Source organism: Hippocampus guttulatus, chromosome 4 (assembly GCF_054856545.1).
Source record: "Hippocampus guttulatus isolate MCC_2025c chromosome 4, RoL_Hgut_1.0, whole genome shotgun sequence".
NCBI lineage: Eukaryota > Metazoa > Chordata > Actinopteri > Syngnathiformes > Syngnathidae > Hippocampus > Hippocampus guttulatus.
The window spans coordinates 13,585,864-13,613,717 of NC_141264.1; the positions used below are offsets into that span (position 1 = coordinate 13,585,864).

At 40.9% G+C, this 27,854-nt stretch overlaps 1 protein-coding gene across 1 annotated transcript; it reads left to right on the forward strand.

The window, feature by feature from the left end:
- Positions 1–5,996: 5,996 nt before the first annotated feature.
- On the forward strand, positions 5,997–27,040 carry sf3b3 (splicing factor 3b, subunit 3). The gene is given in 27 exon segments (XM_086109491.1): positions 5,997–6,099; positions 7,146–7,266; positions 7,999–8,154; positions 8,596–8,766; positions 9,363–9,535; positions 9,675–9,831; positions 9,973–10,085; positions 10,524–10,661; positions 10,821–10,924; positions 11,096–11,261; positions 11,402–11,497; positions 12,749–12,821; positions 14,925–15,076; positions 15,168–15,323; positions 16,278–16,433; positions 17,909–18,052; positions 18,570–18,692; positions 18,782–18,936; positions 19,102–19,276; positions 21,746–21,951; positions 22,074–22,230; positions 22,983–23,108; positions 23,353–23,565; positions 24,749–24,847; positions 25,426–25,569; positions 25,650–25,754; positions 26,136–27,040. Coding segments are annotated over 26 exon segments (3,669 nt in total). The 5' UTR covers positions 5,997–6,099; positions 7,146–7,196; the 3' UTR covers positions 26,277–27,040.
- Positions 27,041–27,854: the final 814 nt, after the last annotated feature.

Consider the following 27,854-nt stretch of genomic DNA (forward strand, 5'->3'; position numbering starts at 1 on the left):
TTGGTGCTGTGCAATGTTAATTAGTGACAGTATAAGAGTCCATTTAATGAGATGGAGCACTGCAGATAGACGCTTTTGGGAGAGAAGTTCTTCCTCATTCACGACCTGACCTGACTTTTGTCACATTAGCGTGAACTACAAAAAACCTTAGTTGTGCAACCCCCACCACACACGCACACACCCTTGAATGACAAGACCTTGAACCAAAATTGTGACATGCATTTGGAATGAGGGATGGGTCCAAAATCCATCCATCCATTTTCCGATCCGCTTATCCTCACAAGGGTCGCAGGGGTGCTGGAGCCTATCGCAGCCGTCTTCGGGCAGTAGGCGGGGGCACCCCGAACCGGTTGCCAGCCAATTGCAGGGCACACACAGAGACAAACAACCATCCACGCTCACACTCACACCTTAGGGACAATTTAGAGTGTTCAATAAGCCTGACATGCATGTCTTTGGAATGTGGGAGGAAACCGGAGGACCCGGAGGAAACTCACGCAGGCCCGGGGAGAACATGCAAATTCCACACAGGGAGCCCGGTGCTGGAATTGAACCCGGTACCTCTGCACTGTGAGGTCGACGCGCTAACCACTGGGCCACCGGGTCGCTTTGGGTCCAACATTTGAGTTATTGTGATGAATTTTGCCAATCTTGCCTTTGATTTGAAGTCAGGTGCATCTAGAAGTTACTGGAGGCTAAATCGAGTGCAATACTAAGCATGGGCCATGAGAGCATCCCAGATTCTGACAGGATTGATCAGGTTGGACAATGAAAATATAGTGGAACCGGGACTGACATTTTGGCTCTCCTTGAATTGTTCAGATTTCTAAAATGTTGGTGCTAAATTTCGATGCCTAGTTTGTCGAGGGATAAAAGCTGCCAAAGAAGGATCAATAGTATACGAATGTGTGTGTGTGTGTGTGCGCGCGCATCGCGCAACAACACACACCAAGCAGGACACGAAGAGAGACAAGCAGGAGATGTGTGCTTGATGCGTGTGAGTTGCGCTAATTATCCTACTCGCCGGAGATCAAAAGTGTGACGTCACTTTGTAAAAGTTCTGTTGTCCTGGATCACTTTTCATCTGAACATTTTCACCAACCTGCACTCTGCCTTGCAGCCAACTAGTTAGCTCGACATCATCCATGCTGCATGCCTTCGATCAGCTGCTGCTGCCAGCCTCCCACAGTCACCACAGCAACCATTTTGCCTTTTCCTTCACAACAAAAAACCTTCAGTTTTCTCTGACGAAAAAAAAAACGACAATCTACTCTCGTTTTGCCTCTGCAACTTTATTAAAACGGTGTGCTGCCCAGATATTGAATTAGTTTAGGAGACGTCTTCCAGATGAGTTCATTAGACAGGATTGAAAATAAATGTTGACTCTGCAGCTGTTCGTTTTTTAAATTTCATTAGAGGCTGTTACACAATTGTACATATATTAACCCTCCTGCCAGAGGTCCGCATGGAAAACAGGAGGGGTGGATAGGGTCAGAGGAGATGCACTGGGATCTGATCAAGCAGCGCAAATGCCTAATGGCCCGGATGTCTTGCAGGCGTCACACCAGACAAAGCTGCAGCTGGTCATCATGTTCCTGCAGTGTCACCAATGAAGAATGGTGTATGATTGGGCCATGATTTCCGAAAAACAATAATCATCTCCTCTATCATGTCCACATTTTAGATCTGATTGTTAACGTTGCTAACCGATCCACCGGGGTTTTTCACCTCATCCCTGTAGGACAGTTCATTGTCATCCTGAATGAGGCCCACAACAGTCCTTTCGCCTGTGAACTCCCAACTTCAACTTACAATTTCCACAGACGTGAGCGTTAGTGTGTTGTGAGATGTGTGATGGCTGTTCGCGGCTTGGTTTAGCGAAAGCGGACTGAGCAGAACTTTTAACAGAAGGGATTTACATTTCAAATCTGTTCTCAGGATTCCAAGAATGTTCAATGGTCTAAAGAGCTGTGTCTGTGTGTGTGTGTGTGTGTGTGTGTGTGTGTTTACATATGGTTTAAAGGTAAGAATCCTATTAGTGACCAATTAGTTGTGTGACTTATTAGCAGAGGTCCCCCTGTCCTGCAGACCACTGCAGGGTTTAGCAAGGTCTGTTGACAACATCAAGGACATCATTTGGAAACTATGATGTTTTTTTTTTTTTACATGACTAAGTTGACTAAATGGTGGAGAGTTGGAAACTGGGGGGAAAAAAAATAGTGTGACATCATGAAAGACAGTCAGTCTGTTATTTGCTGATGAATTCAACATATTAAAAAAAACAATACATGAACAAGGATTTTTTTTCATATTATTCAATCTTCCGTAATATAAAATGAAGAATTGTCACACAATGGACATCAGTTCTGCTCAACCTTAAACGAGCATTGCACATGTCGGAGTTGTAGTAGTAGTAGTAGTAGTAGTAGTAGTAGTACCTTGAAGTTCACGTTTCCTTCTGAGTTTGTAAATTTCAATTTGAAATTCTGAATCATTTTTTCCAAACTCCAAACTTGCCATCATCAAACTTTGACTTAGCAGTGTGCCATGTGAACATTATTGTTGTACGTTAGTATAAGCATAGTAACTTGTCCGTATTCATTAAAATATGAGAAGAAAAGACTAAAACAATGTTTATGTTTGTAGTAGTCATTTTTGTCCATGATATGAAAAAAAGACACTGTTTGAATCTTCTTCGCTGCACAATCACCCCATTGACTTTCAGGACAAAGGGAGCACACAACAAAAATTGTGTAGGACTGTGCAGTCATTCTTTGGTGTGACACAGGAACGTGCACACTGCATGATTTTGATTCCACTTTCTTTCCTCGAGCGCACACACTTTCTGACCTTTCAGTTTGTTTAATATTTGTTTAGTGACCCAAGTAAGAGAAAAAGCAAAAAGTAAAGAAGTCTCATTTCAGTCTCAGAAGCTTCTGCACCATCCACTCTATCCTTCACTGCTCTATGACAGACTGCTGTTGTCTCTTAGCAACGCTGCCAGACAAATCGATGAAGGGGAAAAATAGAAAGACATTGAGATAAACGTGGGGTGACGGGACAAGGCGAAACCACAGGGCAAAAACGGGAAGAGGGGAGAAAGGCTGCACAAGGGCACCAGAGGAAGAAGGGTGGCCCACGGTTAACTGGAAATTGGAAAATTGTCAACGTTGTTTGGTTTGTATTGTATTGTGTTATTTTAATTCGGAGTGGTAATAGCAGGATTGTCATGTCATACACTGTTATGAAGAATTTACTTTGTAATTGCTGCTACACAAATAGTTGGGTCTCAAGGGTGCCTACCTACCTACCCATCAAACGTGAAAAGAAACAAACAGGATTTTTTTTTCTTCTGCGAACTTCGCATTCCCGAAAATGTTGTCTGTGAGCGTGGAATTCGGAATTTTGCCGGATCGTGGCGCAACAGTTAATTTACAAAATACCAGCCCCACCCTTTCTCCACCTATGACTTGGCAGCTAAGCTGAGCAAATATCCACAATTTTCAAGCGACAGTCATACTACACGGGAGCATGATCATGTCAAAGCCAAAAGCTCAGCAGCGCAGTAACGGTAGCACTGATTATCATTAGTGAACACCTTTAGGCTCTGATGAGCAGCGCATAATTTGAAAATGGTTGGATATTCGTATTTTGAGACGTGTGATGCATACGTGTGGCACGAATGGGTATGCTAATTGGCAATTTGGCAAAACTACTACGATGACCATGAAATTTTGTACAAAAAAACCTTAAAAAATACAGTGTTTGTAATTATTACACAGCCGTATTTTTAAAGAAAACAGACAAAGAAACCCGATGAGATTATTATTATTATTATTTTTTTTTTAATAAAAAGTGTCTTTTGTGGTCTGGACAAGCAACTTAAAAGTTGAAACAGACCATGCCGTGACATGTCCCTTGGTCAGAAAGGATGCATCATGACTAAATGGACAAAGACGAGTTCCTTACGGGACAGTTCGGCAGTGAAGTCTCGTCTTAATGAAGTCAGCTGAGTTTGACAAGGTGGGAATGCTGTCCTGAAACATGTACCGATCATTAGGGCTGGACGATAAATAGAAATTTTAATCATGATTTAGATTTTGGATTCTCTCGATCTTTAAAGCGTCATCATCAAATAAAAACTAGGAATGTGCAGAATGGCGCTTCGCTTTTACAAGTTCCCGACGTTATGAAAGTACACTGAATGCACCATGTTGGTGGGTAGCAAGGGTGTAGCGTACGTGATTCTGTCGTCCCCGAGTGTGCTTAAAGCCGTTTAATGAAATGACACCCAAGTGGGGTTTACTGTAAAACTAAACACCCAACAAAAAGAATTACTTTCTTAATAATAATGGTCTTTCAGTAATTTGTCTTAAATTACACTCAGATGGGAAACAAATTATTGAACCTGTCTGAGATTGATATCACTGAATCTAAATCTAGAGGAGAGAAAATATATACTGTACATGGCTCGAAATGACTTTTATTTTTCTTTGATAACGACTTCATTTGAGGAAAAACATTGTAATTTTGAGAAGCAATCTTATTCATGTTAATCCCAGGGCAGCTATTGAATATTTTAATATTTGAGTACCCTATTTTCAAAATCTATTGAATAATCAAACATTCAGATAAAGTACATTTTTGCATGGTTAAAGAGTAATTATGGATACAAAAGAGATAATAACATAACAATTAAAGAGTAATTATGGATACAAAAGAGATAATAACATAACAATTTCAACTTTAATTCATTTACATTATCTTGTCTAGAAACGTTATTCGTTGGGCAATTTCAAACACGAAACAGACTCAAAAGCAAGAGTGAAAATACAGGCTTGATCATATTTAAGTAAGTGTGCCCTGCAGCGGCCATTCTGGTTACAAGCGCACTGTACCAGGAACCCAATGGGTGGCAAAGGTGACAAAGAGGCCGACATTGGCATGCTGTTGAGCGGTAGAGAACCTCCAACCCAGGGAGCGAGAGATGCAAAAAGCCGCTACGCTCCAGCACCCCCAGTGGAGGAGATGCTTGCATCTTCAACCTCATAAAACAATTAACCAAAGCGACACTTCTTTGCAGTATGTCGTATAAAGACAACATGGTATAAAAACAAATTCACCTTACTGTACCAGATGTTCCTCATGGGATTTGTGGGTGATAAATCTCCCAAAAGCGTCGACTTAAAGCAGTCTCTTTGCTCCCAGTCATTCCGCTTCACGCTTCCAGTCGCACGCCGTTGATTCGTCACACACTCTGAATCTAAATGTGTGTACGCGTGTTTTTCGTTCTCCGCTCTTTCAACGCCAAACGCGTTGATGAATCGAGATAACCCACTCTCGTAAGAGGATGTTAGCGAGTCTAAACTAGCTAAACAAAGACAGATGTTAAGAAGCGTTGACTACTAGCATCATCCCGCTAGAGTAGAAATGAATGAAAAGGAGCCTGAGCAAGGCGGCGTACTGTTCGAGTAGTCGACCGTCATGGTCCATGCAGTTAAAAGCAGGTGGGGGTGTGTGCAGTTGTTTTTTTTCACCCACCCTTGGGAAGAACACTCAATGCATCTCTCCAGCCTCCATCACATAGACGGCTACTACCATCAGGCTGGCAACAATGCAATTAACAAGGCACTACTTCCGGTTGGGCCTTTTCAAAATTACCCACAGTCTCAATGATAGCGTGTGTGTGTGTGTGTGTGTGCGTGCGTGCGCGTGTGTGCGTGCGTGCGTGCGTGCGTATGCGCGTATACGTGTGTGTGTGTGTGTGTGTTTGTGTGCCCGTGTACACGCACACACACCCACACCCACACACACGCTATCATTTTCTGGATTCAGCTACAGTATATCCTCTGAGGAACAAAATCAGGGACCCTGCGACAGTTGCGTGGTCTTTGTCGACATCTTCTGGAAGAAGTATGTCTCTACTGCATTTATAAAATTTATCTCAGGCAGTGTGTGTGCTACCTTGTGTGACGCAGTATAGATTTTGAAAGGACCCCACAAACGGCGGTACATGGTCGGCTTCCCTGCATCGAAAGACTCCATAATTTGATGCAGTTGTATCAACCTGAAATCATAATCATCTTGTTTTGCACACCGGTAAATATGATACTTTACGAATCTCCTGCTCGTCTGTTATTAAACACATGTCATATGCGAGCAATGTGTGCTCGCAGGCTTGAACAAAAGAGCGGATGCGACGGGCAAAATTAGCGCTTTGTATGAATGGGCTCACGCCACAGCGAAGACCAAATAGTGTTTTAGTGCATGCGTTTTGCCAGAGAATTTCTTGCTTTGAGCAACATTAGCTCATATGAAGTATTTAAACCTGCACATACATGGTTTGAACAATAATTCTCTATCTGAAAATCAACTTCGCCTGCTAAGCTAGCATTTGGAGTAATGCTAACAACAGATACGGTATTTCGCGTCTTGATTTTTTTTCTTTGAACAAATGAAGTTTGAGAACGACGTATACAATATAAAATTCTACTGGATATACTGTACAGTGTCGTATAAATTGTTTTGCTTGAGTAGCGAGTAAATGTCACTATATCAACAGAAATAAGTATTAGCAACATAGATGAGTACCGCCCCGTTTGCTTCATTTTTGTTGGACTTCTTGGTCAACTTTTTGGGTCTGTTATTTTTTTAATAAACTACTTTTCATAAGGTTGTTTGACAAAAAGCAATCATGCTGCACAAACTTCAATTTGTTACCTCCTTTTTAATTATTTTATTATTGCATGTTTTTGTAAAGTACAATACCATACAGCAATGTTTTCATGTTGCGAAAATAACAACCTTTTTTTGTATGTGGGAGGGCTGCAATAATTTTGAACAAAACATTTCTATTCCTTTCTAATGAGGATAGATGTTTTGAGGTATGAGTGTTTGGAATTACGAGCATGACCATGGAACAAATTACACTCATAAATCCAGGCACGGCCATATGCAGCATCGTGTGAGTTTCAGTTTTTCCTTGAGTGATTACAATGAGCAATTGAGCATAGCAACTGATTAAAATATTACACTGACAGCGTTCATTTGTAATCAGTGGGCCACCGCTTTGAATTTTTTGCTGGATATGTATCATGTATGAAACATCGATTCATGAAACTCAAGGTGTACTTCCCTACTTTCAGACTGAGCTGGCCCCTGGACAGGCCTGTGGGGAACCACAGTGAGACGCAACCATGTTTCTTTACAACATCACTCTTCAGCGTGCCACTGGCATCACACATGCCATCCATGGAAACTTCTCAGGTGAGCTTGCACCTCATCAGTATTGTCTGCTCTTGTCAGCATAATGCCTCTTCCTACCTGGTTTGTTTGACACAGTACAGGTACTATATATGAGATTTGTCAGAAAAGGTCCAGGACTGGTCTCATAAAGATATGTCAAACCCAAATTTGTTTCCCCCTGAAATGTGGTCTTGATGATCAATCGAGCATGTCTCCATAGAGATCCTGTAGCCGCATTTGCTTTGTTTAATGGTCCCAAAGAGACCCAAGCTGTCGTAACTTCTGCATGACTACACGCCTCCATTGTGTACATTTTTCTTCTCTGATGAAATTGAGGCTTTGACGACGGAGCCGCGAGTGATTCCATACGAATGATTTGAGGAATGCATGGCAGAGAACGTGGCAGAGAAGTCATTGTTTAACTACTATTCATGTCTCATGAAATAAAGCGTGCGAGACTCCAGGTGGATCATTTTGAAGGGAAAACTTGACGTTTGGATTTGAAATGCCTCTCCTGTGCCTGTCCTGGAACTTTTCAGACATTTAATGTGTGCATTACGCCATCAGTATACATCTTTAAAGGATGTATACATTAGTGTGGATTCTGTTTAAAACATTTAGATGCATCTACAGTGCTTCTCTTTGAAGTGGAACTCATCAGATTGACCTGAAATTTGTTTATCTTATGTGAGACCTGTTTTTGTATTTTGTGTCCCATTTGTTAAATGTATTTTTTTTTGTTTGTTTTTGTAGGAACCAAAATGCAGGAGATTGTTGTTTCCAGAGGAAAGATCATAGAGTTGCTGAGGCCAGATGCAAACACGGGAAAGGTGCACACGCTACTCACCATGGAAGTGTTTGGTATTGTGCGTTCACTAATGGCCTTCAGACTCACAGGAGGAACCAAAGGTATATAACCCAGTACATCTGAACCTTTTTTTTCCCTTTGAGACAAATTGTAATTAGAGATTACCATTTGTGTCTAGATAGAAAAAAAAACAACTAAACATGTAGAAGGACATTATTTCAATCCCAACTAATGACTCTGGGCCCAATTCAAACTAATACTTTTTGAGCTGTAAATACACAGTGGAAGGACCACCCAGAAGTTCTGGGCTTCCAACTGTCAAAATGAGCCCATTTTCCTTTGTTACTATGACCAACACCATATAAGCTACATTTCTGGTTCGGGGTTAATGTTACTTTCCCTTATCCATCACCGATGCCCTGATGTGGAGGTATAACGTTAAAACCAGATAAAAATCAAAACATTGTGGGTTAACCAGAGTCTCCTGTAGATCGCAATCCTTGCTGCTGTATTCGCCATTCTCTATGCTTTTTCTTTTGTAGATTACATTGTTGTTGGAAGTGACAGCGGTCGAATCGTTATCTTGGAATATCATCCGTCCAAAAACATGTTTGAGAAAATTCACCAGGAGACATTTGGGAAGAGTGGATGTCGCCGCATTGTCCCAGGACAGTTTTTGGCTGTGGACCCCAAAGGCAGAGCTGTCATGATAGGTATGTTCAAAATTTAAAAAAAAAAGCTTTTTAGGGTCTTTAGATACTGAATGGTGAGTGCATAAGATAGCCGTAGTTTGTACTTTTATTTAAATAATCACTCTTCCTCAAACCACACCATGGTGACTATAGCTGAACAATTAATCAAAGTCAAATCAACACCTATTAGGATGCAAATTTCAAATCCAAAAGGCTATGATTAGGAAAATAATGTAAAAAAAACAAGGCCTTAGCTACGCCAAAGGATCTGGCTTCACTCTCTCTCTCTCTCTCTCTCTCTCTCTCTCTCTCTCTCTCTCTCTCTCTCTCTCTCTCTCGCTCACAATGTGTACAAATATCACCTGAGTGTGAATCGCAGGACCAGCCAAGCTATTAAAAGAGTGAGACTTATAGTCAGAAAAAGACGTTAATTGAATGAACCAGGGAAACAAACGTGAATGTCTCAGAAACCAAAAATAAAGGACAGCAAAATGAAACATTACTCATGAGTAAAGACATGTCAGAAAACTATCAAATCACAACTCAGTTATGTTGCAAAATCGCTCAGCACAAGTGGTGACATTAACGTGAGCTGTCTTTGTCCTTCCCTTGTGTAGGAGCAATAGAAAAACAGAAGCTGGTTTATATTCTCAACAGAGATGCAGCTGCACGACTGACCATCTCTTCCCCGCTGGAGGCCCACAAGGCCAACACACTGGTCTACCATGTAGTGGGTGTGGATGTTGGCTTTGAAAATCCCATGTTCGCTTGTCTTGAAATGGACTATGAGGTACCAGCATGTAAATTTAACATCATGTGATGAGTTTGTACTGTCTCTTCTCTGAACTTAACTAAAAAAAAACCTTGCTATCTCTGACTGGATCCTTTTTATTTTTGATGTATTTTTATGATGTCTGCGCATTTAACAGGAAGCGGACAATGACCCTTCTGGAGAAGCTGCAGCCAACACGCAACAGACACTCACCTTCTACGAGTTGGACCTTGGCTTGAATCACGTGGTCCGCAAGTACAGCGAGGCACTAGAAGAACATGGAAACTTTCTTAACAGGTAGGAAAATGTTCCAAGTTGATTGTGTGCAAAGCAGCATTCAATACAGAAGGATTTCTGTGTACTGTTTTTTATGAGGAATAAATATTCAATAAATTGTGACCGAAATGAACTAATAAGGCACGGTAACACTCACCGTTCTCCTCTTTCATATCTAGTTCCTGGTGGTTCCGATGGGCCAAGTGGAGTTCTCATCTGCTCCGAAAACTACATCACATATAAGAATTTTGGAGACCAACCTGACATTCGCTGTCCTATCCCACGTCGCAGGGTGAGTCATACTGTCCATATGTCTACAGAGGCAACAGCAAATATGTGATCCTGTGGAATTTTATGGTCTTCTGAATAGATGTGATGATCTTCAAGTCAAGGGGAGACTATTGATAAATATGATGCGGGGGCTCTAACCTTTCACCTGCTAGCACTGGTGCGAGCAACTTTCTCATTTAGTCACACTAACACATCATTTGGTCACACCCCCTTTTTTTGTCGTTGGCCGCATAATTGCCAAAGTCACTTTTTTTTGGAGAACATGAAAACAAAAACAACACAATTTTAAGAACACATTTAATTTTTTATTGGGTCTTTTTCCTTTTCGTTACTGTTGAAACAGACTTTTAATGCAGACCGCTTGAAGAGCTTAATGCAATGTGTATCAACTTCATTGTGATGTTCTCAAAAAACATGATTATTTTTTTTTCTCTGCTAGAACGACTTGGACGACCCAGAACGTGGTATGATATTTGTTTGTTCAGCAACCCACAAGACCAAGTCCATGTTCTTCTTCCTGGCCCAGACCGAGCAAGGTGACATTTTTAAGGTTACCCTGGAAACTGATGAAGAAATGGTGAGCAAAATGCATGCATTCCTTGTATGATAAATAGGGAGTGAAATGGACTGCACTGGAACATATTAACAATTCCACTGCACAAAAATCCGCCTTTATGTGTTTAAAATAATGAAATAAAAAAATATACATTCCAATATATCTGTTGTGAATTTTTAGGTCACAGAAATCAGGCTGAAGTATTTTGACACAATCCCCGTGGCAACAGCCATGTGTGTTTTGAAGACTGGCTTCCTTTTTGTGGCCTCAGAATTTGGAAATCAGTAAGTCTCTTATATTTGTGGCTTATTTGAAAGGATGTCACTATTATTTTTAATATAGGAGAGTAATCACCTACATGGTTTCCTCTTGGTTGTGTTTCACATATTTAGTCTGTGTATTTCTGTTTTTCCTCGTACACCATATGAATAATGCTGAACTTGACCTTTTTCTAGTTACCTTTACCAGATTGCCCACTTGGGTGATGATGATGAGGAGCCCGAGTTCTCCTCTGCCATGCCTCTGGAAGAAGGGGACACCTTCTTCTTCCAGCCCCGTCCCCTCAAGAATCTGGTGCTGGTTGATGAACAGGAGAACTTGTCCCCCATCATGTCCTGTCAGGTGGATGTTCATTTTAAACGTGGTGTCACTGCAGAACAAAAGCATCACAGTACCGTACCGCGGTCTTAATACCTTGAAGATATTGTACCATAAGATTTTGATATTGTTGCAGCCCTTATGCCTTCTATTTTGTCTGATAGATTGCTGATTTGGCCAATGAAGACACGCCACAGCTTTATGTGGCCTGTGGACGAGGACCCAAATCTACTTTAAGGGTTCTTAGACATGGACTGGAGGTAAACACGTGTAAATTACTATTATTTTTAAAATGACGTCTTCTCACATAACAAAAGATGAAGACTTCAGTGTAATCTTATAGTTTTCACTGCAGCACATTTATTTTCTCAATAAATAATCACTGCTGAACCTACACAGTTGAATTTTGTGTCCTCGGGACATAAAAATACTTTTTTACCAGCGATAATGATGACAAGGAATACCATCTATATTGGCATAGTTTTTATTGGAGTAGCAAGTGAACGTTACATACCTCATTGCACCCCACCTTTAGTCAGCATTAAGCAAATGTGTAATTGAAGAGATAGTTATTCTTACATATTTATGATCAGACTCTGTGTATATGTGTGAGGGGTTTGGGGCTTTGCTTGTGTGTGCGTGGTACTTTGAACTTCTTGATCTTGTGCCGTCCATTGTGAGAGTCAAACTGGGTTGAATCAGGGTTGACTGACAACAGCTATTTCTCATCCAAACCCCAAATGTTATCAAATGATACCAGTGTTTATGATTAACTTGCACAGATGGCTTGGTGAATCAAGGCACTCTATGAATGTCACACATCCCACGCAATTTCTTTTGATGGGATACTTGGGTTGTCTTTTGTTTTATCTTGCAAACTTCATCGGCAGTTAAAAAAAATACAAATCTGATTCGATGTCACTAGTTTGAAAGGATTCTCCTAATTTATTTTGTCCATTAAATCAGTTTTATAACCAGTTTTCAACATATGCTTGTGTCCGTGTTCCTGTGGGGTATTAAAAGTCTTAAAAGCATTGAATTCATGAATTTGTAAATAACAGCGTAAAAGGTCTAGGAAAAGTCTTGAATTTTGATCTTTATTTCATAATCTCATTTTAATGTCTTAATTTTTATTCTCTGTCAGTGCTCTGGCTCAGATTCCCGTTGCTTCAGTGCAACAAGAAACAAATACTGTATGTGTGCGTGCGCTGTGTACAATATTGAAATGCCTCTCCGAAGTTAATAATTTTGCGAGTGATAATCAATATGCTAAATTCTTACATGGTGAACACATTTCTAGGTTAAATAGAATAAAATTCATGGATTTTGTTTTTCTTTGCCAATATGGCTGTGAAATACATGTAGTTAAAAAGTCTGAAATAAGTCTTAAAAATCTTAAATTTAACTTGAAGAAACCTGTAGGAAACCCGTTGTATGATTATGGTAGATAGCGCTCAGCCCCTGCATTTGAAGATAATGGATGGATGCATCTTTTTAAATACTTTCAAAAGGTTTCCGAAATGGCTGTGTCTGAGCTCCCAGGTAACCCCAATGCTGTGTGGACAGTACGCAGACATATCGAAGGTAAGAACATTATTATTATTTCACTTCCAACAAATCATTTACCATATTTATAATGTTGACACGGATTGTGATGGTATAGCGTGTCTGTAGAGTAAGTCCCTTGCTTGAAAAGAAAATTGCCACTGCCACCTATTCTAGTGGATGTCCAGTTACACGATATGATAGGCAATAACCATCACACGGTAATTTTCTTGACAAAATATTTTTAAAAATATGTAAATTCAGACAAATTGGATATGGAAGTTCTGGAGATGTTCTGGAAGTTGGCGGCTCTTCTCTGGCAAAAGTGTTTGAAACTTCCAGTGGCAGATAATATGGCCGAATGCTCACAGCAAGCAACTCATCTGCAGCAATACTTCTCTTTGGCAACAATGTCCCTTATTGGACATCAGTCAAAACATCTGAAAACCCAGCAAAGCAAACCATTATCATCCCATGTGTATTTCCTATTGTCATGCAATTTGGCCCAGTCGGTGGAAAATGACATGTCATATGTCCTAAATGTTCCAGAATTGGTGTCACAAAAGCTATATTTCAACCCCCAGCTCAGTTTTCCCCTCCGGATGACCAACCGTCATGTACCGTATTTTCACGACCATTCGACGCACCGTATGGTTGGGCGCAGTGTCATTAATGGGTGCTATTTCTGTATTTTACACATAGACAAAACGCACTGTATTATTGGGCGCAATTTTAAAGTGGTAAACATACGCCAGCTTAAACATACGGCATGCATGCGCGCACGCTAAAAACACGTTAACTTGTAGCATACGGTAGCATGCCAAGACATACAGATACAAGCTAAAAACACGTTTTTAAAAAGGCAACGGAAAACTGAGTTCCGTTGTATTTTATTTAGCCATCGTACAATGTACTCACGTTTTTCGATCAATCATCACCCAGAAATCCATCAAAGTCCTCATCCTCTGTATCAGAATTGAACAATTGTGCAAGTACCGGTAATCCATCAAAAACGCCGTGTTCCCTCTCGTTATCAGTCACTCTCATTGCCATGTGGCTCCACAGAAATGATGCCGGCTTTGCCAAAAACTCGGAACAACAGTGCAAGCAGACACGTTCGTCCAAGCAGCCACAATCCATTCGCAAATTGTGGCGTAACTCGCCCGGCGCTGCCTCTCACTCTTTGTAAAGTTGTGTTTGCCATCGATCATTCATTGTTCCCATGCCGTTCGCAACTTTACTTTGAACGCCCGGTTGATGCCGATGTCCAGCGGTTGGAGTTCTTTAGTCAAGCCTCCGGGAATAACGGCAAGCTCAGAGTTCATTTGCTTGACTTGGTTTTTCACCGCTGCTGTGAGATGGGCACGCATGCCAAAAGCATAACCGATGGCTTGAAGTTTGAACTGAGCTTCGTAGGCGTGTCTCTTTGTAGAATTTATTTTCGGGGGTTCTTAGAAACCAAAACCGAAGTTGTTTTGCAACAATGCACATAGCCACACTCTATACAGGTGTTGGTACCTGCTTGGGGCGTACCTTTAGCGCCAACCCTTCACTCATTGGCGGACTTCTTCCCCGCATGCCTGTCCTCACCCACATCTGCCTTTTCTCTCTCTCTCGCTCTCCATATGTGTATATATACACGCCCACCCTTCACTGATTGGCCGACTTCTTTGCCGCATGCCTGTCCACAGTCACTTCCGCCTTTTCTCTATATAAACAGCGTGTCGGCTGTCAGTCAGGTTTTGGAACTCAGCGCATAGACAAGACGCTCCGCACCATAAGGCGTCCTGTCCATTTTGGAGAAAACTTTAGACTTTTAATGGCGCCTTATAGTCGTGAAAATACGGTACATTTTTTTACATTGCAGGTTTGAGAAAAGTAACTCAAACTTTGGCAAATGACTAAGAAGTTTATATAACTGTGAAATGGTCTTTGCTCATAATATTACATTGGATCAGTCCAGACTTGAATTTGACCGCAGAATGTACCTTTCAGAAGGACATATCAAGTTGTTAATTTTCTTTCCCCTTTTTGAAGTCCAGTCTATCCTTCTCATCTAGTATTTGTCTTCAACTTTTGACAATTGTAAACACATCTCAACTGTCTATTCTTAGCCAGTGCTCCTTTCCCTTTCATTTTTAGATGAATTTGATGCCTATATCATCGTGTCTTTCGTCAATGCTACGCTGGTTCTCTCCATTGGTGAGACTGTAGAGGAAGTGACAGATTCTGGATTCCTGGGAACAACGCCCACACTCTCCTGCTCGCTTCTGGGTGAAGATGCCCTCGTTCAGGTATGTGCCATTTTCCTTGAAAATGGTCTCTTAACTTTGCAAGTGTGATAAACTTAACCGATCGCATCTCATGTGCTTCCGGTCACTATAGGTGTACCCGGATGGCATCCGCCACATTAGAGCAGACAAGCGTGTGAACGAGTGGAAGACTCCTGGCAAAAAGACCATTGTCCGATGTGCTGTGAACCAGCGGCAAGTGGTTATCGCGCTCACAGGTGGTGAGCTGGTCTATTTTGAGATGGACCCGGTAAGCAAATATTTATTCCTGTCGATTTGTTAATGTACAGTGTACCCACACTGTTTGTGGGGTTTAGTTACCAGGACCCACACTTATTGTACCGGCTGAGCAGCTGACCATTACTAGCTGATCAGCATAACTTTCACCACTGCTGGTATTGATCCGGACCTTTCTCGACATCATCTTGAGAAGTTGTACCTCACTGCTTTCTCTGACGTCAATCCAACAAGGAGCTTTGCCTGCTTGTCTGTCAGAATTCCGCTGGAATTGCGCAGAAAAATTATGCGTAGTTGAGACCCTGCTGCACAGTTTATCCTGAAGGTGTCTGTGACATTATGCAAATGTAGTAACTTTATGGCTCAAAGGAGTCTCTCTGGCCTTGTTTGGCCTGCCATTGCCTCTATTTATGGTTTTTTTTCCCTCCTGGTGATGCATTTTTTTGACTGGTGCAATTATAATCCACCGTGATCTATAGTCCGGAAAATAGACCCATTAATCTTGGTTGGAACAGCAGGGGTGTGTTGACTTTTTTATATCCCCGCCTTTTGCAACCTTTCAGTCTCATTGTCCAAAGTTGATAGTGATTACACAAAAGACATACAGTATTTGAATTGTTTTTTCAACTTTACAATCATGTTCCACTTTTTGTAAATCCTAAGTCACATCAAAGACCGCCAAATTACATCTGCATTTGTTTTTGTTGTTCAATGGGTATGGTTATGGTATAACATTTGAACAAAGTAATTTTTGATCAATCTGTTAATCATGCAGACTGCAATGACTGTGTTCTTTTTGGTACTTGTTTGTAATATACAGTATATTAATAAATAATAGAATCTATTTACAGCACTTTGTTTGCAGTTCTGGTTGTTTTTAAAGTCCTTTAATGAATAAACTTGTGCTGAGTACTTGTTTATGTCAAGTAGACTCTATGTGATGGATGTTTCTGTTCCATTTCTTCAGTCAGGCCAACTGAACGAGTATACTGAGCGCAAGGAGATGTCTGCAGATGTGGTCTGCATGAGTTTGGCCAATGTTCCTCCTGGTGAACAGCGCTCTCGTTTCCTGGCTGTGGGACTGGTTGACAACACTGTTCGAATCATTTCCCTGGACCCTTCGGTACAAATAACAGTTTTATTATTATTATTTCTTTTTAGTTACAAAACATAGTCGTTCTGAAATAATCAACATCAGTCATCTCTGTCATTCTTGGCCAGATTTCTTTAATAGTAGATTTTATTTTCAAGTCCTTATAAAGTGTAAAACATTTCACCAAGCTTTTGATTTGAGGTAGAACAAGTGGTATTAAAACAAATATTTGAAGGTTAACTAGCCACTTAACCTGCAAATTGTAAAAATACTGCAATACCGTATGGTAAAAATGTAATTGAACCACACAACCAGACCATTTATTATGTGCAGCAATAATGTGACGTCTTCTGTAGACGTCTTCGTTACATGACATCATCTTTACTGAGGAACTTGGATAGTCTGCAGTACACTCGCACCCCCTTGTGAGCATAAGCAGTACAAAGATTGAAAGGATGGAACTGACAACTGGAAAGTGGAACTAAAGCCTGTCGAAAAAAACCTGCCTTAGGGGAACGCATGGAACAACATCAAAAAGAGTGATTTTCCAAAGCTCCAAAATACTAATTGGAATCTACTGTTCATGTTAACATCTACCTGAACTGAAACATATGTTGGATCCCTGGATGGATTACCCATATCTCGTTATCATATTTATTTTACCTTGTTTACCTTATTACATGGTGCCTTTAGGGTACTTTCACAACGTCAGGAACTTGTAAATGCACCACACCATGATGTGCATTTATTGTTTTTCTTTGAATGTTTTTAAGATCGAGAGAAGTCAATCATGATTACATTTCAAATAATGGTCGAGCCTTAGTCCTCAGCTGCAAACATTAGGCTGATGTGCAATTTATTTATTTTTTTAATTTGTAGGTCAAACTCGGAGTGCCTTACAACATCACATTAATAATATAAGAATATTTATGATTAAAAATGCCCATCTTGGTGACCAGGAGAGTCTGAAAGGTTGTACAGAAGAGGTTGGTGAATCTCCCTTAAGACTTTAATTATAACTGGGAGGTTGACTAGCTGACTGAAACAGGTTGATGGCGCCATGTTGCCTTAGGTCAGGGGTGTCAAACTCATTTTTGTCGCTGGCCACATTGTAGTTACGGTTTCCCTTGGAGGGCCGTTCTGACTGAATTTTGTGAAACCATATAGATGTTTAACCACCTCCACATATTACGTACACAGCCAACAACAAATAGATGGATAACTAGTTTTGACATCAGAAGTCAAGAATAATGGATTGTTCAAACATTGTAATTATTACATTACATATGACAATTTGAAATTTTGATTCAGACTTCTGCAAACATCATGGAAGTGGACATGCTGGAATTGCATTCGCGGGCCACATAAAATGATGTGGTAGGCCACATCTGTCCCCTGGGCCTTGACTTTGACACCTGTGCCTTAGGTCTTTCATGCCAACACCAAACTTGCTGATGTGTCGCATAATCTGAATGTGTGCAACATTAAAATCTTTTCTCTTTTAGGATTGTTTGCAACCATTGAGTATGCAGGCTCTCCCGGCCCAGCCAGAAAGTCTTTGTATTGTTGAAATGGGAGGAGTTGAGAAACAGGACGAACTTGGAGAGAAAGGAACCATCGGCTTCCTCTACCTCAACATAGGGCTTCAGGTAAGATACACCTTTGAGATCATCGATAATAAAGCAAACAAATGAAACAAACCAACCAATTTCTGCTGACCTATAGCAATAATGGCATAGTATAACTCTTAAACACTTGGTAAAGCATGTTTTCATTACTGCTGTAATATTGGCAGTCTAGAACGGTCTCAGTCAACAGACTGGATGGTTCACATCAAGCAGTAAGATTTCCTTTACATCTGTTCTTTGTTTCCCATTTTTAAGCAGCATGTATGCACGGAAGCGGAATAAATTGGAAGAAGACATGGAGGCTTGATATTTAGTCGTAGTAATGCATGTTTACTTGCGAGCAACCACCATCCAAACACTCTAGAAATCACAGCTCGCCCTTTTGTAAGCTATTTCAAGAGCCCAATTTCTTGCAGCGGCACAATTTTATCGATAGCAATATCTACAGTTATGTGGTAATCTCTTTGAAAGACTGTTTCATTTATTTTGAAATTGCAGGCCTTGTCATCGAACAGCGTCTGTGTATTCTCTGTTGTAGAATGGTGTACTGCTGAGGACTGTCTTGGACCCAGTCACCGGTGATCTGTCCGATACCAGAACCCGCTACTTGGGCTCACGACCTGTCAAGCTTTTCAGAGTCAAGATGCAGGGACAGGATGCTGTATGTTTTTGGAAATGTTCAGAAAACACACCATCTTTATTACAAAGAATATATAAATACTAAGTCAAACTGTCTCTTATCGTCATCAGGTCCTTGCCATGTCCAGTCGTTCCTGGCTCAGCTACTCGTATCAGTCTCGTTTCCATTTGACACCTCTGTCATATGAGACCCTGGAGTATGCCTCGGGCTTTGCCTCCGAGCAATGCCCGGAAGGCATAGTGGCCATCTCCACCAACACACTTAGGTATAGATGTTCCTTCCGGGTCTGCTTTTTATGATTTACCAACCATACAACTGCTCCTCAGAGTTATCCGTGTGTCTATCAGTGCCTTGTCTTCCTTGAGTATTAGAAAGATTTGTATCCACCTGGCCCTCATCATCAACTTCCTTGTCATGGTTTGCTTGACAGAATCTTGGCATTAGAGAAACTTGGAGCAGTCTTCAATCAGGTGGCTTTCCCCCTGCAGTACACTCCCAGGAAGTTTGTGATCCACCCGGAGACCAACAACTTAATTTTGATTGAGACTGACCATAATGCCTACACCGAGGCGACCAAAGCTCAAAGGAAACAGCAGATGGCTGAGGTATGAATGACATTTTTGGGGGTGAGAACATAGGCAGACGGAGTAGCAATTATGGCCAACGCTTGGGGCGTGGCAAACATCTGTTACCACTTGAACTCACGGAATCGTAGATTAACATTGCAAGAGGATCACTCGCGGAAGCTGGATTTTGGTAGTTGTTATGGTGCAGTTGTGTACCACGTGACAGGATAGACCATGTTTAAGTATTCCAGGAACTTCCTGCGAAACAGATTTTGTGCTGCCTTTCTCCGAACACTAATGGTAACCTTGAGCTGTACGGACCCACAGACATTTACTGCACAGTGGGCCACCGGTGACGAGCAGCAAATCATCCTCTCTGAGAGGTCAAATTTTATTCAAAAAGTATGGTTGTAACATTGCCTTGTGTCTGGCAACAGACGCCAGAGAGCTTAATCTTAAAAATCCAATCTCACCAAGCTTTATGTGTAGTTATTATAGTATGCAGTAAATTTTGCAAGGGCTTCAAACAAAATCAAAAAAACTTGTCAGTCCCAGCAGACTGTTTCTCGGGAGACTTTTTCCTGTTGGACTGTCTGCTATCGGGCTGAGTTCACATTATCACCCCTTGGGCACACAGACATGCTGATATTTCAATCGGCTGGAGTTAAGCCTTGTTTCCGTTTTCTGTGTTCTTTTGTGGTCATTTTAGTACTTGTATTCTTAGGCACAGTAGCCTTTGTTTAGTTGTTAAAACCATGGGTCTAATTTCTTCTCCGAATTAAGATTTAATTTTGGACATACTTCCTTTTGCTGTATCCGAATCTTTTTTTGTTACATAACTAGTGACCTTGGTTTCGGAAAGATAAACTACTTATAAATGATGATTGTTGAATAAATCTTGTTGTTGAAAGGGCATTCCAGTTCAGGACGGCATAATTTATAATAAGACCAACAGGTTTTCGCATAAACAAATTGATATTTGGCATATTTCCAACTGATGCTGTTGGAAGTAATGTGGCTGGTTGCAAATAGTTACTGGACCTAAATTAAGTCTTGCTACTGTATGCGATTTACTCACTCCTGCACACAGCCAACATTTTATAATCAAGTCACAATGGATAATATCCTAAAAGAGTAAAGGCATGGCAGGCATGATCAGACATATGGTTGCATTTTGCAAATTCATTTAATAGATGCACATTTCAATCAATCAAACTTCATTTATAAAGCACTTTTGTGCATGCAAACACTTTGTTTTTCTTCTTTTACCCCCCAATTTTGCTGCTGTAGACTGTAAATTTCCGCAGTGTGGGACAAGTAAAGGATATCTTATCTCATCTTTTCATACATAAAAATGCAACTCAAGGTGCTGTACAGTTCAAACATTTCAAATTTGTAACATAAAAAGAGGACCCTCAACACACGTACACACACACACACATACGATAACTAATACAGTAAAAGCACTTTAAACTCCATCCTAAAACACACAGGGAGCCAATGCAGTGATTTTAACACTGATGTAAAGTGTTCCCGCCCTCTGGTCCTTGTCAAGATTTGTGCGGCTGAGTTTTGAAGTATTTGCAAGCTTAAAATATTCTTTTTAGGAAGACCAGAGAGCAGGGCAATAGAGTAATCAAAGCGACAGGAAATAAAAGCCTGCATCAGCACTTCCGTGGTGGCCTGATAGAGAAACGGGCGCACTCTGGCTATGTTCTTGAGATGATAAAAACCAATCTTGGTTATGTTTTTAATCTGAGAAATAAAACTAAGATCAAAGTCAAAAATGACTGCCAAGTTTTTCACACATCGTGAGGGTTTACGATACTGTAGTTTGGGTAAAAGTTTCTCTCTCTGATCTTCAGGGCCAATAACTAAAACCTCATTTTTGTCTTGATTGAGCTGTAGGAAATTCCCCACAATTCATAACTTAATATCTGAAATACAATTTTAAAGGGTATCAATAGGCCTTGTCTTGTCAGCAGACACCACAATATACAACTGTGTATCATCAGCGGAGCTGTGGAAGCTGACACTGTGGCTCCAGATGCTATAGGATCCCTGATGTTATCTGGTCTAGTCTCTAGTTGAACAATTTTTTTTTTAAACAAGGATTTTTTTAATAGGACTGACATATTTTTCATATTCTAAGTTAGTTTACTTATTTCAATGACATCCTTGATTGAACTATGCCTGTCATGCACCATACTGTCGGTAGGCACGACTGGCAGCTATTTGTAGCAGACACACCGGAACCAAAACAAGGAGGGATACAAGCCCCTGGATGTTGTCACAGTTATTAAAAAGAATATTCTGTTTTATTTTCTCATGCAAGAAGAGCAGGTACCATCTCACATGCCTGCCAGACCTGTAGCCTGTCTTTGTAGACTTGAAATAGGTTGATCTGATTTCACACGCAACTGTTTCAATGAACTTTGCAGAGTAAGTCAGCACCATCTCAACCTTCCAACTGATGCATTTTGTTTGTTGTTGCTCTTGTGCCTGCAGGAAATGGTGGAGGCTGCAGGTGAGGATGAACGAGAACTGGCTGCTGAGATGGCAGCCGCCTTCCTCAATGAGAATCTCCCAGAAGCCATTTTTGGCTCACCAAAAGCTGGCGCGAGGCAGTGGGCCTCGCTTGTGCGGCTGGTCAACCCAATTCAGGGTGCAACACTGGACCAAGTGCAGTTAGAGCAAAATGAAGCTGCTTTCAGGTATGTTGTTTGTTTTAGCCATAAATCTAGATGACTTTTTCTGAAGGATAAAGAGATCTTAATATACCCATTTACATGACCCATTCTAATGAATACACATTTTTTGTGCACATTTTTCCTAGTGTTGCAGTGTGTCGTTTCCACAATGCAGGGGATGACTGGTATGTCTTGGTGGGAGTGGCCAGAGACATGATCCTGAACCCTAGATCAGTTGGGGGCGGCTTCATCTACACTTATCGCCTCACTGGTGGCGGGGAAAAGCTCGAGTTTGTGCATAAGGTGGATTTGAGTTTTTCCACCCAAACATCAGGATCAAATATTATCACGATATTAACTGCACGATATAATTATCAAGGTATTGTGCGGAGGTTGGCGATACAAAAGAAAAATCTCACGTTACTGTATAAAGCCTCGTGATATTGTGGTGGGGGGCGGGGGTCGCACTGAAAAAAAAGCACAATATTGTGTTTTGATATATAAGAGCCTTGACAAAGTATTGTAGGAGGATTGCTCAGTCATTTAATTATCATGTGCTCCTATTGGCTCAGCTTCCCAAAGGATCATGGTTACCAGTGGCCATCAGTCAAGAGTACCTTGCGGTGTTAGCCACTTAGAACCTAGAGCTGTACAAATTATAAGCAGGGCTGCATTGTTTGTGCGCTGCAAAATACCTGTTGACAGGTGCAGAAGTCTCCCTAATAGTTACAGAAATTGTTTGATTGCAATGATTGCCTACCATGCTCGTCAAAATATTAACATAAATGCTTAGTGAGTGCCCTGTTTGTGAACGCTATGCTTTGTACTCTTATGGTATTTCACTGGGAGGGGGCGGCCTCTTTGAAGTCTTTCCGCCATAATATCGAGTCAAGGAGCAGGTAGACAGAAGATGCTTAACTGAAAGCATACTTCATATTTAGCATGTGCGGGTTCTCATGAGTTTTAAAAACAGCCAGATCTTGTCAAAGCAGTATTTTCTGATTTTAACAGAATCTGACTTAACATCTTCCCAATCCCAATCTATTTTTTGACAGACCCCAGTAGAGGATGTGCCATTGGCCATCGCTCCATTTCAGGGGCGAGCTTTGGTGGGAGTTGGGAAACTCCTTAGAATTTATGACATGGGCAAAAAGAAACTGCTGCGCAAGTGTGAGAACAAGGTAAGTGGCCTACTACCACACAGCATTTACTGAAGCTGCTTTAGACAAAAGCTTGTCATTTACCCCATTGGACACAATTATCAAATCACCCCTTAACATTCCTATGTAATAGTACTCCTTTCCTAATATTAGTAGTCCTTAACATTTTTATGCACAAGATACTGATCTATATGTGGTAACACAGATGTGGATTTGAGTTTAAATTTACAGTGTGTCAACATTACATTCTCTTTGTGCTCCTTAGCACGTTCCAAATCTGGTGACTGGCATCCACACCATTGGCCAGCGTGTGGTGGTTTCTGACGTACAGGAGAGTCTCTTCTGGGTCCGCTACAGGCGTAATGAGAACCAGCTCATCATCTTTGCCGATGATACTTGTCCCCGCTGGGTGACAACTGCTTGTCTGCTAGACTACGACACCATGGCCTCTGCTGACAAGTTTGGGAACATCACCATTGTGAGTAGTGGACAATGGGCTTTAAAGCAGAGGTGGGGGACTCAAGTCACATGATTTAGGCTTGATTTAATCACTAACTTGATGGTTTACGACTTGCTTGGCAAAAACTTTGGGGAGGGGGATAACAAAAGAAAAAACTCAAGTTGGTTTGGATTTTAACTCCAATACTTGGCAATTATTCTCTTTACATTTGAAAATCTTTTTTTTTTTTTAAAAATAGTGTGCCTTTTGTTTTTGAAAGGAAAAAAATTTGTTGTGTCTGCCACTAATCTGGTAACGCCGGCCACAGTCATGTTTTGAGGCCGACTCTTTGAACAAGTCATCCCAAAGATGAATACATCTGGATCAAAGTGTTGCTGTTTTAATGAAACTGGGAAAAAGACCACAACAACATGTAATGTTTGAAACTCAACGATAAGTGACACAACATCTACAATGTTTACTTTAATCTGACGGATGCAGCTAAAATAGCTGTGTGAACTATGAAGCCAAGCTAGCTAGGTTAGCTTGACAGCTTAGCTCACCAATAGCTGCTCAAAAATTACGGTAACTTGATGTCAGTCATGAATTTTTTGAGAACACAATAAAGTGATAGATTAGACACCATGGAGAGCGGAATCTTGAAACGAGTATTCCAAAAGCAATCATTATTTAATTTCAGACAAGATACACAGACTCCGCTTTGGCTATTTTTCCTGGTCGTGTCCACCACAATTGATGTGACAGGGCCTCTATAACTAAGCATGTCGACTGGACAGAACTTTATGAAGTGACATCCTACGAAGTGCAAAAAGTTAATGACTCATTTACCCTTTTATATACACACACACACACACACAGTATTTTGGGACTTACTTGAGACTTAAATGTTACAACTTGAGATTTACTTGCGACTTGCATGTACCGGTATGTGAATTACTTCGGGAAACGGAACACAAGATTATCAAAATTGTGTGCATCTACTAGCTAGCGTAATCTTTCTTCTCTTGTCTGGTGCTTCCAATACAAACATAAAAAATACATAACATAGATGGCAGAACAGTCTTGAGATTTCTCTCATTAGAGGAGTAGATAACTCTTTGTAGTATTCAACTTTTGCATTAGTGTCTACAATTAATGAACAAAAGCTCCTTACACCATTTCATTCACCCACTTGCATCTATTGTATTTATTTATATTTCAGGTGCGTCTTCCTCCCAACACCAGTGATGATGTGGATGAGGATCCAACAGGCAACAAGGCCCTATGGGACAGGGGGCTTCTCAATGGAGCATCACAGAAGGTAAGATATATGACGCCCATTATTTATGGGCAGGCACTGCTTTATTCATACGTCAGTCTGACGACATCATGAAGGAAGGAGACCGCCATTGTAATATTGTTTCCTTGCAACAGTGACCAGTTGTCATCAAAATTCATAGGCAGTGCCCTTCTCTCTTCACTTCAACCTGTGAAAATATAAAAGTGATCAGCACAATATTTAGGATTTTCTTGACATTGTATGCAAGATGTCAATGGCATTTATCGGTCTGCATGCCTCTAGTGTACTACGTTGACACCATATTTAATATCTAAAAATATTTTTATCCACCTTGGCATCTGTGGGTAGCTGCTCTTATTTTTTTCCCCATCCGATCGAGAAAAACCCTCTAATTGGTTTACAAAGTGAAGAAGTATGATGATGTTTTGGCAGAAATTCATGTTTTCATCAGACAGTGACACATATTTATGTAGTACAATTTTCACCACACTTTTTCAGCCCACCCACCACATTTTTGTTGGCCGGTCACACACAACCGGATGACTGGTTGTCACCGGCACAGAGCTGAGTCAGCCTGAACGCTTGTCCGTGTTTTCCAGGCTGACGTGATCGTCAACTACCACATAGGGGAGACCATCTTGTCCCTGCAGAAAACCACGCTGATCCCAGGAGGGTCAGAGTCGCTGGTCTACACCACCCTGTCTGGAGGCATCGGAATTTTGGTCCCATTTACTTCACACGAGGTCAGCCCCTGCCATCTGTCAATCCTTTCATTGGGTTTTGGTTGGCCATTCTTAATCATTTAGCACTTCTTTTTGTCCAGGACCATGATTTCTTCCAGCATTTAGAGATGCACATGCGCTCTGAGTTCCCACCTCTGTGCGGACGAGACCATCTCAGCTTTAGGTCCTACTACTTCCCTGTCAAGGTGAGTTCATCATCATCATCATCATGATACCGAAGTTGCAACACAAAAGTTTTAGCTTTTCAGGATGAACGTGAAATTACACAACTTTTACAGGTCAAATTAATTTGACATTCGCTATACTCCTGAATGCACAATTGTCCAATGTTTCAATTTGTTTTGCACAACATGCTGTTGTCCAGTAAAGTGCAGATAGGCCAAATTCGCATGTGTTTGATACATTAAATGGACCAGGGTCAAATTCAGTTCACAAGATAATAGTGCATTTTCAGACTGATATTTCACATGAGAGTGGAATATCCTAAACTTTTTTGCGCGTAGCCTGAATCCATCTGATCACCTTGTGTCACCTCATGCCATTGTTCTCGTGTGGCGAAATTGTAGAACGTGATTGACGGAGACCTGTGCGAGCAGTTCAACAGCATGGAGCCACACAAGCAGAAAAGTGTGGCAGAGGAGCTCGACAGGACGCCACCTGAGGTCTCCAAGAAACTGGAGGACATCCGCACACGTTACGCATTCTAACTGCTGAACTCAAGCTTAGTCTTTACACGAATTAAAATTGAAAGTCATGGGGGCTCAAACTTAGTAATAGTGCATCATGTATTTCTCACAACATGGTGCTTTACATGAACTGATGAAGACTCGACAACGATCGTGAATCATAAAGCTCATCACTCAAAATGGCTAACAGCATTTGACTCTGACACTTGTTACTTTGTCAGTCGTTCCGTAACATGGCACCAGCAAGTTGGCGAAAACAGCATGATTAGTTGCCGGATGGGACTGATTTCCAAATGTCCTGTATTTATTTGGCAATGCTGGATAGAGTGCATTTTTCCCTTACGTCACTGGCACATTCTCACATTCTAAAATAAATCCTCCTCGTGAAGAAAAGTGTTCCAACTCTCTCACGTAATGTACATATTTTGGTCTTTAAGTTGAGCAAAAAAATCGGAGGGTTTGCAACCAGATGATGTTATTGGCATTTTATTCTCATGTTTTGGATTGAGTTTTATCGCGATAGAAACCCAAGAGGAAAATGACATTGTTTGTCCCCCGTCTGCGGTGGCGGTTTTGCCATCATTGTGGTATTAAATGTCAGACAAAATAGATGGGCGGATGAGCGCACAAAGTTGAGTGTTGTCTTGGTCAGGACTGTAAATTCCCCCACCTCAACCACAAGCCCTTCTAGCAAGTTCTTGTAGAAGAAATGGCCATGTGTAGGCTATGTAATGGTGGTTTGTAATGTAAATAAAGTTTGGGGTTTTTTTTCTACTTTGACCAAATCTGTCTGTGTGCTTTCTTTCCATGTTCAAAGCCAACCAAGGATGTTTACTCAAACTTCTCTTGTCAGACAGTCATTAGGGTAGAAATGTCAATGGTGTTATTTGTCGCCATTATGAATAATATAGTCAGTTATTAATATCTAATGATATGATTCAAGAGTGGGGCTTTTTTTGTGCGTTGGGAGGGGATAATGATCCACATGCTCCCCTCTGCATTGCTTGACTGCTTGGTGTTTGAAAATCTACATTTTTGTTATCACTAGTTCTGCTTTTCATTTTGTATTTATCTAATCTTTATAAATGTATATTCCCATCACACAGAAAGAAATGACCTACTTCATCACAGAATGTAAAACTACCAGAAAGCAAAAGTTAATATTTTGTAGAAGCACTTTATGCCTCTATAAGTTTTGCACATCTAGAGACTGAAATTTTTTTGCCCATTCTTCCTTGCAAAACTGCCTCAGAAAGAGGTAGATTAGATGAAGAATGTTTGTGAGCAGCAGAATAAAGGCAGCCACTCAAAAGATGCTGTGGAAAGAACAGATAGCACCAACGAACTTCAGAGAAAAGCTGTAACCTACACTGTATGGCAAAATAATGTACCATAAATATTGAACTGAGAGAGTGTTGGATCGTGATGTGAACAGTGGACGGCTAAGGAGCGATGACTTAGACATGCTTGAAAGTTTCCCCCGGCCAGCATTGATTTTTATCTTTTAATACTAATCTAAGTGAGGCATCTCCTCCAAAGCATGCACGTATTCTCACCGGACTTTGAACCTTCAACATGTTCCTACTTTGGTGATGTGTT